Source organism: Myotis davidii, unplaced genomic scaffold (assembly GCF_000327345.1).
Source record: "Myotis davidii unplaced genomic scaffold, ASM32734v1 scaffold473, whole genome shotgun sequence".
Classification (NCBI taxonomy): Eukaryota; Metazoa; Chordata; class Mammalia; order Chiroptera; family Vespertilionidae; genus Myotis; species Myotis davidii.
The window spans coordinates 3,875,763-3,890,712 of NW_006284843.1; the positions used below are offsets into that span (position 1 = coordinate 3,875,763).

At 37.1% G+C, this 14,950-nt stretch overlaps 2 protein-coding genes and 1 pseudogene across 12 annotated transcripts in view; 2 read left to right on the forward strand and 1 right to left on the reverse strand.

Moving 5' to 3' along the window:
- The window catches only part of GIN1 (gypsy retrotransposon integrase 1), a 29,187-nt gene extending 24,972 nt beyond the window's left edge, over window positions 1-4,215 (reverse strand). The window contains exon 1 of one of the 2 annotated variants that reach the window (XM_006755127.2): window positions 4,139-4,198. The gene's annotated coding sequence lies outside the window, so the exon portion shown is untranslated. Of the gene's footprint in view, window positions 1-4,138 lie in introns of both variants that reach the window. The other variant, XM_015558259.1, reaches the window with a different exon arrangement.
- A 67-nt stretch (window positions 4,216-4,282) lies between these two features.
- The window catches only part of PPIP5K2 (diphosphoinositol pentakisphosphate kinase 2), a 71,141-nt gene continuing 60,473 nt past the window's right edge, over window positions 4,283-14,950 (forward strand). For 3 of the 10 annotated variants that reach the window (XM_006755134.2, XM_015558250.1, XM_015558223.1), the window contains exons 1-3: window positions 4,288-4,562; window positions 8,976-9,362; window positions 12,458-12,653. In XM_006755134.2, the coding sequence (XP_006755197.1) occupies window positions 9,249-9,362; window positions 12,458-12,653 (310 nt within the window). In that variant the 5' untranslated portion in view covers window positions 4,288-4,562; window positions 8,976-9,248. Of the gene's footprint in view, window positions 4,616-8,975; window positions 9,363-12,457; window positions 12,654-14,950 lie in introns of all 10 variants that reach the window. The other 7 variants (XM_006755133.2, XM_006755132.2, XM_015558253.1 and 4 more) reach the window with 5 other exon arrangements.
- LOC102752899 lies at window positions 5,390-8,047 on the forward strand (annotated as a pseudogene).

Consider the following 14,950-nt stretch of genomic DNA (forward strand, 5'->3'; position numbering starts at 1 on the left):
GGGGTGTGAGTGATGTGGGGACAGGGACACATATGTAATATCTTAATCAATAAAAAATATATTAAAAAAAAGAATTAGCTGTAGCGCATAACAATGTGACTGAATTACTACAATCTCACAATGAATCTTTAACAGATGAGGAGCTGCTTCTTATGGATAAGCAAAGTGGTTTCTTAAGATGGAACCTATTCCTAGTGAGGATGCTTTGAAGATTGTTGCAATGACAACAAAGAATTTCAAATATCATGTAAACTAGTGCATAAAGCAGTGCAGGATTTGTGAGAATTCTAATGTGGGCAAAATGCTGTCAAACAGCATTGTATGATACAAAGAAATTGTTCATGAAAGGACGAGTTTTCAATGCAGAAAATTTCATTTTTGTCTTTTGTAAGAATCCGCCACAGCCACCCCCAACATTCAGCAACCACCACCCTAATTGGTCAGCAACATCTAGGCAAGACCCTCAGCCAGCAAAAAGATTATGACTCACTGAAGGCTCAGATGATGATTAGCACTTTTTAGCAATAAAGTATTTTTTAATTAAGGTAAGTGTATTTTTTATAGAATGTTTTGTGTACTTTATAACAGACTACAGTATAGTGTAAACATAACTTTTATATGTACTGGGAAAACAAAAACTGTGTGTGATTCACTATTGTGATATTCACTTGATTGCGGTGGTCTGGAACTGAACCTGCAATATCTATGGGGTATATCTGTAGTAATCAGGACGGTGTAGTACTGGCAAAATGAGAGCCATTGGCCTATTGAAGAGAATAGTGTCTAGGAAAAAAGCCACACAGAAATGATAAACTGATTTTTGAAAAAAGCACCAAAGTAATTCAACAGAGAATGAATAATATTCACAAGAAATGTTGCTGGAACAACTAAATATCAATATGAAAAAAAAGATGAACCTTAACTCTTATCTTGCACCAACTGTAAAAATTAACCCACTATGAGTCATAGACCAAAAGGTAAAACCTGAAACTATAGAACTTCTAGAATAGGGGTGGGGAACGTCCAGCCTACATAATAATTTGGTCTGGCCCTGCAAAGGCATTAGGGGTGAGTTAATTAAATGTTTGATCAAATATAGCAAGCTAATTTTTAATTGATAATTTTGTATGGTCCAGGGATGATGTTATAAATATCCAAATGATCCCTTGTCACAAAAAAGTTTCCCCACTCCTGTTCTAGAAGATAACAAAAAGGAAAATCTTTGTGAGTTTAGGTACAAACAAAAAGAACATTCACAAAAGAAAAAAATTAAAATTTTGTTCTTTTAAAGATACTGTTAAGAAAAGAAAAAGAGAAATTACAATTAAGAAATATTTGAAGTACATATACTAGTATATAATAAATACTAGTAACTTATGTCCATAATTTATAAAGCGTTCCCCTAAGCTCAATAATGAGAAGAAAATTCAATTTTAAAAATGGGCAAAGGATTTGAACAGACACTCATCAAAGAAGATATGGGTGGTAAATAAACACATGAAAAGATACTCAGCACCATTACACAATGAAAAATGCAAATTAAACCACTAAAAGATACCAGTACATATCCATCAAAATGGCAAAACAACAACTAAACAAAACAAACCTAACAATACTAAGTATTACCAATGACGAGAATTGATAGTAAATGTTATAAAGTGATTTTGTAATAAATAATTTAAATTATAAATAAAGAATAGATCTTATTAATTCTTAGTACTTGCATTGTTTCACACAGTGTTTGGGACACAATGATCATTCAACTATTTGTCAATAAGTAAAGAATTACTTGCATTTCCTAACAGAAGAGTTAGCATTGAATTAAAAGAGGGCACATGTTCCAAAGTTCACTTTGAGAAAACATTACTTTACTTGCGTACATGTGGCACTAGTAGTACGGTGTGTCTAAGATAAGGCTTTTAGGAGTCAGCATTTCTAGTAAGTGAGTTACTTAAGCCTCAGTATCCACATTTAGAAAAAGGACATAATACTTATTCCACCTTTTTCACAATTACATGGATCAATGAGATAGTGGATTTGGAAGTCCTTTACAAATGGTAAACCAATATGTAATTATTGTTTAAATACTTAAGTATTATTATCCATATCAAGCTGTTCAAAGTAACAGAGAACACTTCTTCTCAAAATCTTTACAAGGAATAAGATTTTAAAACCTCACTCCTTTCTTTAATGGTTGATTAATATTTTCTGGCAAAGTATATGTTTTACTAACAATGAAACCTAGAAAACTCAACAGCTGCATACTTTATAATGAGATTACAGTCTAAAGGGGTCATAAGCTTATAGTTCTGGAAGTAGACACAGATGACAAGGACACACAGAAAATGGAAAAGGAAGAAAATCAGTTCACAAAAGTAGTATTTTAAATAGATGGTTAAAAGTTTGCTGCTAATACCTGGTATTTACATAAAAAAATAACTTAAAGAACCAGATTTTTTTTTTCAAAGTATATTCACCATTTGGTCCCTAGAAACCCCTCCCCACTCCCCCTGTGCCTTGGTGGTTGAGCATTGACCTCTGAACCAGAAGGTCAAGGTTCCATTCTACATGTCTATGTTGGGGGCTGGATCCCCAGTAGGGGGCGTGCAGGAGGCAGCCGATCAATGATTCTCATCATGGATGTTTCTCTCTCTCTCTCCTCGCCCTCCATGTCTGAAATTGAATTAAAAGAGGGCATATGTTCCAAATTCTCTGAGGTTGTCCTCATTGATCCATTCCATAAGGCTATCGGAATTAATCCTGACAGCCGGTGCATCACCAAACCAGCCCACAAGCACAGGGAGATGCGAGGGCTGACATCCGCGCCAAGAGCCGCGGCCCTGGGAGGGGCCCCAGGTCCCACCCCGCCATCGGTGGTACGCCGTGCGGCTTGGAGAAGGCGCAATGCTCTCCAGCTCCACCGTCACGGCTAATATAAGTGATGTTTGTGAAATCCTTACCTAATAGACAATTTAGGACAGTCAGAAAAAGAAAAGGTCCTGAACGAAGGTGTCTCATTACCACTTCCGGCTTTGCAAGAGGAAATGTCTGTCATCTTTGGAAGAACTGTTTACACTCTATCCCTTGCACAACATCAAATAAAATCAATGAATATCTGTGTTAATATTCATTACTTAATTCCTTCAATAATTTTATCTTGTGTGTGCAGTAAAGGCAGTGAAGCCTCACTTTAATAAAATCAGGATTTCACTGTTTCACCAAGGGCAAAACCCATCAAGGCCACCAAGTTAAGCCTCTAAAAGTTACATGCATTTGTTCCAAGTTAAAAACTCAAAATCACTAATATTCCAATACGCATGTTAACTTGTGATCAGAATTTTACTTCTTAATTCTTTCTATTTTAATCACTGAACAATGTTAAGAGCACAATTTTACGCAGCTTCCAAGACTGGGAAATCTAAATATCCCAGACAATTCGCGGTAATCTGCGCTTCATTTCAACATACACGTCTGTTTAACAAAAATGTCTTCATCTCCACATGCATCGAAATGAAGTGACATGTGATAAATGAATTTCCTTTCCTTTTGAAAATTACTTCTCCACTTTAGGTTAGAAACGCCCATTTAAGGAAAACCCATAGAGATAAAATGGGTACTTTTCCTTTAAGACAACTAGACAAGATTCTCCCTTAAGCAAGCGCTTCTTCCCGCACAGGAGGTTTTCATTTGGGGCAAAAGGGTCATATTCCGGATTAAATGACAACTATGCTAAAGTAAGGGGGGATGAATTCTCCAACGTCAACCAAGTGCAGCACTCAACTTTTGAATTCACTCGGAGACTCGGACGCTACTTTAAAGGGGCATTTCCAGAGCGTTTAAGCGACTAAATATTAAAGGCAAAGTCCGGCTAAATTTAGCACAAACAGAAAAACGACCATTAAGTAAAACCCAGTCCCACCGACTAGGCATCTCCCCAGGCCCGAAAACGGAAATCTCCCAGTTTCTGTTCTGCAGACCGGGGACCCCGCAAGGCCCTGCCGCCCCAAGGGCGCCTGCGCAACATCCAATTAAACCCTTCCTCGGCTAGTCGACGGGAACGGCTTTGAAATGACTGCCAGGTTACGCCTCACTTTAAAATTCATTAGGTCTGACAAAGCACACCTGAACGACCACTCACCGAAGTGGTCCTAAATGCAAGCGACAGGATTTAAGCTTCCTCTCGCGACTTATCTGGTGCTGCCGGAAGCGGAACTAACCAAGTCGTTAAGAGGGGCGGGACTTAAGGGGGTGGAGCTCTGGTCAGAGCAGGTTAGGGCGGAACCTTTGGCTCTTGCGGGAAATTGTTCCGCCCGGCGAGGTGTCCGAGTGAGACCCGAAGCGGGCGGGCGAGGAGGCGTGGCGGAGGCTCTTGGCTGTAGTAGTTCCTTGCACTACCTCCATGTGGCTCTTCTGTTACTGAAGAAAGAGGACCCGCGTCCACGCTGACAGCTGGAGCCTCTTGACCAACACCTCACCCCTGCCCTCGGGATTCAAAGGGAAACCGAGATCTGTATGGTGTGAGCCACCTCCCGCCGCTCGCGTGACAACCGCAGCCGTGGCAGGTGAGGGTCCCGAGGCCGAAGAAAAGCCGAGATGCGGAACCTGGTCGCCCAGGGTGAGCAGCCGGCCGCCGCCGGGCAGTTGCTTTGTCTCCCGCCGAGCTCTGCGGAGCCGGAGCCGCGCGCGCCCCGGAGGGCCGGCGCCAGAGCGAAAGGCAGCCTGAGGAGCGGCCGCACCGCCCTGCGGGTCGTTTCGCGTTTCCATGTCCCCTCCTCCTCCATGGCTTCCCCTTTTCATTTCTTGGGTCTGGGGTACCAGAGGTGTCAGCTCCGCAGGGAACAGCTGAGCTTCTAGCTGCTGCTCCGGGCTGCGGTCTTGCTCCCCCAAAGTAGGCAGTTCTCGAGTTTGGGGACTTAGGTGGGAAGAAGTGGCTATTTTTATTTTCGTTTTTCCGCCTCTGCCCCCCTGCCCATCGCCGCCCCCACCCTCGTCCCCGTGCGTTGCAGCTTCCCAGCCTGCGGGCTGATGACCGCACCTCATCCGTTGCATCCTTGCGTGCTTCCAGGAAGCAGGGGCGAGGGCGGTGACCCCTCGGTCTCTGTTACCGGGTCCCCCACGCCTTCCTGGGAGGTGCGACCTTTGGAGTCCCGTGGGCAACACTTGCCTAGCGTGCCGGGAGGCTTAATGGGAGTCGGAAGCATGGCCGACTTTAGCACCATGGTTACTCGACGCGGCGATGGGCTTTTGTTTTCCTGTCGAAAATTCTACAATGAGAAATAAAGTTTTTGTGTCGGGGGAGATAAAATAGTGAGGGCAGCCGACATGAGCTGTGCGCCACGTGCTTGGCATGATTTCTCCTAGACCCCTCAACGATCCCGTGGGGTAGATGATGATCCTCATTTTACAGAAGAAGCTGAGGCTGAGAGAGGTCGCACCACCGGCCCTCGTAAGCGCCTGCTGCTGTTGAACGTTTGAACCTGCACGAGAAACCAGCTTTTTCGGGCTCCAGCCTCTGCAGTGCTGACTTACTCTGCTACTCCTGTCCCCCTGTGTGCTTCATCGCTTCCCGTTTCTTTACTAACATTTGCAATGGCTGAAAGCATTCATTAAAAAAAAATTAGTTTTTTTTGGAGTGCCTAACAAAAGACAGACATGATCTCTGTCTTTATGGAGCGTCACTGTTGTGATGCGGAATGCAGTGCTTCAGAAACCAAAATACTGAACTTACTGTAGCACGGGCTTGCGTAAAGCAAGTGATTAACGCAGCGATTTTCAACCAGTGTGCCACAAGAACTTTTAAAACACGCAATACCTGACTCTCTAGTCAGGGGCACTGATCTCTTTTCCCTTAGATTGTCAAATTAAAAATAAAAGTGACCAACGCCAACACAACAGTAGATGTCCAGTGTGAGCGAATCAAAATTACACCTATTTTTGGTCAGATCAGCAAAAATTATAACATTTTTTGGTGCGCTGCAAAATTTTAGTTATTAGTTTATGTGTGCCATGAGATGAAAAAATGGTATGTATTCTGTGCCAGTTAAGTTTAGGTCAGAATCTCTGTCGTAATTATAACAACTATATATAAAGAGCTAACATTTACTTTGTTTACTATATGCTAATTGCTATGGTGCCTGCATTGTCATTTAATAGTCAAAATAATCTCAAGATTTATCACCCCATTTACTGGAATTAGATATTTGGGAGTAGAAGTTTCTGAGTTATGCTTTGCAATTCTATCTAGCATTGCATTCAACTCTTAAGCATATTTGATCAAGTAAGTTCTTATATTAGCAGTAATCAAATAAAATATTTGATATGTAGTTTCATCTTGATAGGTAATTAGTTTTAATATCATCAAGGAACAAGTACAGGTGAACAGTCTTGAGATTATATCACTGTTTTGTGTAGTTCTTAAACTGATGTTCACGGGCATCTGTTTGAGGCAGCGGTTCTTAACCTGTGGGTCGCGACCCCTTTGGCGGTCGAACGACCCTTTCACAGGGGTCGCCTAAGACTACCCTGCATATCAAATATTTACATTACGATTCATAACAGTAGTAACATTACAGTTATGAAGTAGCAATGAAAATAATTTTATGGTTGGGTCACAACATGAGGAACTGTATTTAAAGGGCCAGAAGGTTGAGAACCACTAGTTTAAGGGCTGATGTATAATCAAATACTGTTTTCACTCTAATCTTGTTTTGTTGATTGATATGGACCGGAATGCAGAATAGTTATATTCTCTAAAAATATATCTTGTTTGTTTGCAAAATGTACTTTTACAAATTGAGGCCTTTTAAAATTTGATTCAGCTTTCTCAGTGCGGCAGGCAACATTAGCTCGCATTGGCTCTGCTCTAACAGGGAAAAGCAGACTACAAGAGACTAAGTGTATCTGCCTCTATGTCCAACAGACTCACATTCCACTTACGCACACACGCACAAAAGCGGGGGAAATTTTATTCATCCTTTTAAAGAAAAAGTTAACGTAAAATTATAACCAAAAAAAGGGAACCTGAACTTTAGTAATAACAGCTGGAACCATCCTCAGCAGCAGTGGGAGAAGAGACTTCATTTAGTTGATTTTCTGTGGTTATTTATTGTTCACTAGTCTCACAGTGAAGGAGCTGCACATTTTTTTAAAGGGACTGTGAGGCTACTGGAGGCAGCAGCCTGACACAAATCAAGGATCTGGGAATCTTCGCACCATCCCAAGATCTAGTAGCACATGCTTTTGAAGGATGTTCAATGTTCAATTATAAGTGAGCTTATGTGAGAGTAACATGTTTGTCTCCAAGAGACATTCCATTTTGAAGATATATGGTCTCATCCTCTTGCTGAAAGCACTAGTTCCCCTGTTGAAACTTACTAGGGATCACAGTGGGTTGGACGCAATTTAAAGTTTCCTTTGTTCTGGTAAGAATTTCATGAAGCCTTCTCACCAAGGGTGCTGACACTGGAATTTCTGGGGGGAAAATACAGCTTATTGCAGTTTTCCCAAATGGAGCAGCACATTGTATGGGATGTATGATTTCTGACTGTGGTATACTTTGGATTTCCCAGAGAGTAGGGTTATTAGTCAGCCAGATCAAACCTTGAAAATTCTGATGAGTGAGCTTGACCCAGCAGTTATGGACCAGTTCTACATGAAAGATGGTGTTACTGCACAGGATGTCACTCGTTAGAGTGGAATTCATGACCTGATAACAGGTTCTGTCATGGCTGCCTCAATGTTCAATCCTTGTGGGCATTCAGTGAATGGCATGGAATCGGATGGAACTTATTGGACTAATCACATCACTCCAGAACCAGAATTTTCTTACGTTAGCTTTGAAACAAACTTAAGTCGGGCCTACTATGATGACCTGATCAGGAAGTCTTCAGGCCAGGAAAATTTGTGACCATCTTGTTTGTGAACCAGAGTTCTAAATGGCACAATGCTTTCTTCTCCCCAGAAGATTGAAGGTTTTAAATGTCTTGATTGTTAGAATGCTCTGTTCAATGATTACAACCTTGTTTTTACCAGTTTTGCTAAGAACTAGTAACAGCAGCAGGGTTAAGAAAAAATGCAAAAAGAGAACACACATAGAAGAAGGTGTTGCTGCTTTTTAGATATTGATACTAGGGGCCATGCTTTCCATAGCCACCACCTTGTTGCAGAAAGCCCTAGACGCAATGATAGTGTAATCACTTTGAATTGAATACTTTCTTATATCAAGGAGTTCGATATCTTGCCTGAATGTTCTCTCCTGTGTTTAAGTATCCTGTGTCACTCTTGCTGTGAAATTGGAGTACATGTAGAAAAAAACTTTTACTGTATGAAACTTTATAACACTTGTGATAAAAATTCAATTTGATTTATGCACAATGTAATATTTCTCCAAGTATTATCCAAAATTCCCCGAACACATGGCTTTCATCCCCCTTAGGTATTGGCCTCAGCATAATCATTTGAGACTGTTCTATTAAATTGCTGCCAGGATATTACAGAACATATTCTCTACTGATGTTGCTGAAACCAAATTCTACTTCATACAGATGATTTTTTTGCAACAGTAATTAAAGGTTTTCTTCCACGAGTTGAGTCCTCTTAAGAAAATGATTGCAGTTATCCATTTTATGTATTTTTAACATTATTGCTTCCTGCACTTGTATTCCTTTACTTGATTTAGTTCCCCACCATGGTGTCTCTCCCTTCCAGCCCCGCCCCATTAAAGTGATACACTGTTTTAAAAAGAATTGATTTAATGTAATTTCAGACGGATGGATAGGAGTCAATGTTTATTAAACTCCATTACCTTTTATCTGTTGTTTTTTATTCAGATATTACTGAACTGCGTATATGCAGAGGGATTTAGTTTTTAATGTAATTTTGTTACAATTTAAATATTTTTTTCCTAATTTGTTAGATAATTTTGCACTTGAGGATTTTAGTGTTTGGTCTTTTTTTTTTTTTTCATTGTATTTTAGGTAAAAGGATTGCTGAATCATCACACTGAAGCAATAGCCTCACTATCTTTGCTTTTTAAACTGCATCAACAATGAAGCAATGATATCTGAGAACAAAAGAACATTTGCCAACTAAGTGTCATCACAATTCAAGTGACTGTATAAGCAGAAATAAGCTGCAACAGACCTATGTGTCAGCTGGTATAAAGAGAATGCATTCTTGTGATGCTATTTATGTAGAAGCAGTTTCAGTATAGCACATTTAAATTACAACCTATACCAAATGAAATAAAAATGAGTGGATCTGCCAGATTCTTTGTTGGGCCTGAAGATAAAGAAATCAACCCTGGTAATTATCGACATTTCTTCCACCATGCCGATGAAGATGAGGAGGAGGAGGATGATTCTGTAAGTTGTTTGTTTTTTTGGTCAGAAAAGACCAATACAAGATAGATTTTTTTTACTGATCATTATTAAGGTGAATTAATATTTTATCTGAAATTGTGAAGACTTTTTTTTCATATAGAAATTTGTTGGGAATATTTTAAACTGAAAAAGTTTGTTTTATGAGTAACATTGAATTTATGGTGTGTCAAGGAATACAATTAGGGCTCAGACTTTTAAATTACTTAATGATTCCTATTATAGTGTCTTTCAGTGATATGCCTAGCACAACAAAGGACTAGGTTGAAAAAGTGGCATAAATCAAAAGGTTTTCTTTGTATGTAGAAATATATAACAAATACATCAAGATAAAGAAGGAAATAATTTCAAAGGTACCAAAGTAGGACTACTTAACCAGCTTACATTTGTCATGTGATCAACACAGGTGGTGGTTGACCATAAGATATCCCTATTTATTAACTAATCAGAATTAAGTAAATTGGGTGGCTAGAAGGAGAGGCCACCTTACATATCTACAGATTGTGTGTGCATGTGTGTTTAAGTATGTACAAGCATGTGCAAGTTCTGTTCTCTTATCTGATCTATTAGAATGGTTATCCATGTTGAAACTTGAGGAATGTACATCCATGTTGGATCTTGAGGACACATTATTATGTTTGTTTTGCTATAGTTCCATTAGTTCAATATTATTCTTGTCATTGTGTTCTCTTTACAACTTGAGATTGCTTTACTCTAAGAACTGATTTAAAATACAAACTTATGTTTGTGTTTCTTATATTTCTAATTGGAAAAAATAATTTTGTCTTAAAACAAAACCCTGTTATACTTGGTAAAAGCAGTAAAAACAAACCAAAAATAGCTGTTAAATGACTCTTTAAATTCTTTCACAGTGCAGTTACACATAACTAAAATGCAAATCAGACTGTCACTCATTTAAAACCTATCCCACCACCCACCTCACTCCAGAAAAAAATTATTTTCAAGCTTTCCTTACCAGCCAAAAATTTTCTTCCTCTGAAGTTTTATCTAGAAGGCCAGTAAATAAAACATAAAAACAGCTTCTCTGTCTGACTTAGACTGGAAAGAACTATTGACTCAGCTTTTACTACACTTAACCCTTTTCTCTATAGAGCTCTGAACACACTGTGGACACCACTGATAGACTAAGTCCAGTCTTACACATAAGGACTTTTTTTTTCACCTGTATCTAGACCTGTACTGTCTCTCATGCCTTTTACTTTTTATGTCTTAGCAATATCGAATTTATTTTCCACATATTCCATGTTATATCGTGCCTTTTTGCTGTTGTGTGCACTCCTTTCTCTCTATGAAATGCCTTTATTTGGGGTGCTTTGTGAACTGTTTCATTCTTCGAAACAATGCTCAGATTTCATGTTCACTCTTCCCCCTCTCCTTGCTCTTTTTCCCCATGAGAAAATTGAACACTTCTTCCTTGATACTATTTCTATACCTTGACATATATACTTTTATTTCATGTATATATATACTATATTTTATATACTATATTATTACTCTCTCCCCCGTTAGACTCAAAGAATTTTGAGGACTGGTAGTTTTTATATGTCTAACTCTTCAGTGCTTAATATATAGTTCTTGGAATATTCGAACTAATTAAATTGTTTACATTCGTGATGTGTAGTTGTCACTTTTGAGGAGCTTGATATGATTTATTTGACCTGTGGATTGATAAAAGTTTGTTTCAGATCATTCTTATGTTAAAATTTCAAAGAATTTCATTTAGACATTAAATCTAACTAAATAATTTAGACCTATTTTAAAAATTATTTTCATTCTTCTAATAGGAAAATTCTGTTATTTTTTCTTAATATAGGTTTATTTGTACATTTTAAACTATAATGTTTTCAGTTCATCTTAGGCAATGATCAGCTATTCATTAAATAGATCTATAGTAAGCAAATAAAACTTACTAGCTTTTAATTTTTTAAACTGTAAAGCAGTATGCAATGTTAGGTGGAGCACTTTTGTTGTCTAAGAAATCTACTTTAGGAACATCTTAATGAGCTATGCTGAAGCTTTTCATCAGGAAAAAATTGAATAAGGGAACATTAAAGTGGATGATCACAAGTGAGAAAGACAGCAGATCTCAGGGCAGTTAGGATTTATAATCAAATCCAATATCAATTTGAATTTTATTTGAATTAGAGCAATGAAGAAATACAATTCTAGGCTAAAAATACCAATTTAATTCTGATGTTATCCAGTTTTATTTTTAGAGTCCAGTAAAATTTTCTAGCTCTAGTATAATTTGAGCCCAGATTATAATGTCATATGAAATATATAAAATGGAAGAGAAAGAAGAATTGCAATGAAAAACTGGACACAGCTCTCTTTATATATTTGATAAAACTCTAAGCACCTGAATGCAAAGGCCTCAATGAATCTTAAGTAATTTTATAAACCTGTGAGCTACTCGTAAATTATTTTCTTTTCTGCTTTTTGTTTCAGGCCAAATCATGGCCTTTGAACTGTAGCAGTGGTGCCAGAGAGGAACAATACGATTAAATAGGAATAGTAGAGTATGACAATTGTGGTGTCAAAGAGCATTGACACTGCTTAGCAGTGTGGCCTTCTCCAAAATTTCCTTCTAATTTGTCATAGTTGACCAACTAATACTCATACTTAACCTACAAAAATAGTTTAATACTGTATAGCTTTGTAGTCAGAACAACATCATATTTTAGTCAAGAGAATTCTTTCTCACTCGTATTGGCCTTTTACTTGGATTAGATAGGGTTTGTCTTTTATTTGCCCCTTTGTGGTGTTAAGAAGGTAAATAAATATTAGGGACAATTAAAGGAGTATTTTCTTAAGTTTAAAATTTGAAAGAAAATAGTAACAATATTCTGAAAGTTTATTTTAATTTTTTTTGCAAATCTTTGTAGAAAACTATTATTTTGTTAAGTATGTATTATAATGATATAATTTTGAAAAATGCCTTTTTTGGTTAATGTGTCATTTTAATTCACAAGCCTCATCTACTTCTGAGAAAGATTTAAGATAGTTTTACTTTGGAGTTTTTATTGTCAACCTGATTTTTTGTTTCTTTTCTGTTTTAGCCACCGGAAAGGCAGATTGTGGTTGGAATATGTTCCATGGCAAAGAAATCCAAATCAAAACCAATGAAGGAAATTCTTGAAAGGATCTCCTTATTTAAATATATTACAGTAATAGTATTTGAAGAGGAAGTTATTTTGAATGAACCAGTGGAAAACTGGCCTTTATGTGATTGTCTTATTTCTTTCCATTCTAAAGGTATTAAAGAATGGGGATGGAAACTCCCTTTTATCCTCTCTGATTGTAAAACTAATACATGTTAATTGTAGAATATTAGATAATCAGAAAAATAAAATTAAACTCATCTACTCTCACAGATAGGTAATATAAATATTTTTACATATTTCCAGCCCTTTTTGTGTGTGTATTTTTAGAAATATATTTAGTATTATAGTGTATATCTAATTTATATTTAACTTTTTCACTAGTTATATCAAAAGTTTTTTTTCTCCATATCATTCTTTAAAAACCTGATTTTTAATTCTGTGTCATTGTGTGGAAGTACGATAGCATTTTTAACCACTATCCTAAAAATTAGATGGTTTCCAGTTTTCACTATTAAAAATAAGGTTTTGATAAAATCCTCTAAGTTTTTTAGGATAAATTCTTGAATTATTGAATATTTTAATCCCTTATGCTTTCGCCAGATAGGAAATGATCTGTTATTTCTCATATACATATTCATACTTTATTTCTTAAGAACTTAAAATTTTAATATTAGGTTTTACTTCTATAAATCAAACTGAAATATCATTAAGCTTAAGTTTTACTTCCTAGTAAAGTAGTACTTCATGGTAAGTCTACTAAGCAAAATTATTGTTAAATATATATCTGAAATTTTATAACCTAAGACTGTGAATTAAGTGAATTTCTCACTAAGAATTATAGAAGATATGTGCTCACTTACAATGTATTTATAATATATGGTTCTTGTTACCAAATATGTAGGCCCCAGCTGTGTTAGTTAGGTGTTCAAGAAGCATCTCCTTCAGCAAGATGGAGATGGACCATGGTTCAGACCTTCTGTGCTTCCACAGCCTGTATTGATTTTTATTCTAGAGAAGCCCAAGGCCCTGGTCTCCTTTATAGACTGAAGTACATCATTTCAGAGAACCCTAAAATTTGCTTATCCCTGAGGGTAAGGTGTTCTTCTCCTACTACCACATGGTTCTTTCTACAAAACCGATTTGCCTATAAAAAGTAGGTGCTATCTAAGGTCATACCCCATATGCTATCTTTCAGTGAGGAAAAAGTTCCTCTTAACAACAACAAGAGCAGGGGGCTGACTATTGCTCAATTCTGTTAGGAGCCTTCAAATTAGAGACATTGAGACATCTTTACAAGTGAAGAATTCTGAGAGTCTCCATAAAAGGATTTGTAATTTGTGGTCATGTGATTCTATTTCTATTTAAATTTTTAAAACTAAGAGGAATTTTGGAATAAATCTTCCTTAATTGCAGCTTTTAATTTCAGTATGCTTTAATACTTCTTTCCTATAGGTCTTCACGGGTATAATATAGTTAATGCTAAAGTTATGCATGCTTGCTGATTTTTACCCATTTCCTTAGATAAAATATTCATTAAAATATTGTCATTTAAGAAATAACAACAGTTAACATTTATTGAGTACTTGCTGTGCCAGGTATTAAGTATTTTATATACACTTTTATTTAGTTCCTCAGAAACCCTACTAGGTAAGGCTGGTGTAATACCCATTTACAACCAGGAATCAAAGGCCTAGAGATGTTAAAAAATTTTGACCAAGGTCACATAGCTAGTGAAAGGTGGAACCAGGATTTGAACCCCAGTTTATGCTCTTAACCTGTATGGTAGACTGCCTCTCTTAATTGAATTGATGGATAAAATTGTAGGCTTCTATTGTCAATACAGACAGTGACATATAATCATTAAAACTTTTTAGATTTTTAAAGACTATATTTGCCATTTGATTTGTTTTCATTATAATTAGTTATTTTAGCAAAGTCTAGAATGTTTAGGGAGTTAATAGCTGATATTTTAACACTGACGTAGTAGTAGCAGCAAGTGTTATTCTGCTCTTGTATTTTATATTTTGAGCACATATCTGTTGCATGTGAATTAATTTGTTTTGCTGCTATTTTTAAAGATGTATATGTTCTTTGAATTATCAGCTAATTTATATATATAAGCATCAAAATATTTTTTTTAATATATTTTATTGATTTCTCACAGAGAGGAAGGGAGAGGGATAGAGAGTTAGAAACATCGATGAGAGAGAAACATCGATCAGCTGCCTCCTGCACACCCCCTACTGGGGATGTGCCCGCAACCAAGGTACATGCCCTTGACCAGAATCGAACCTGGGACCCTTCAATCCGCAGGCCAACGCTCTATCCACTGAGCCAAACCAGCCAGGGCAACAAAGTTTTTAAATATTTCATTTTTCTTGATATAGCCAGTCAACATTCTAAAAAGTTTATTATTTAAAAATCCCAGCAGTAAAAAATACCCACATA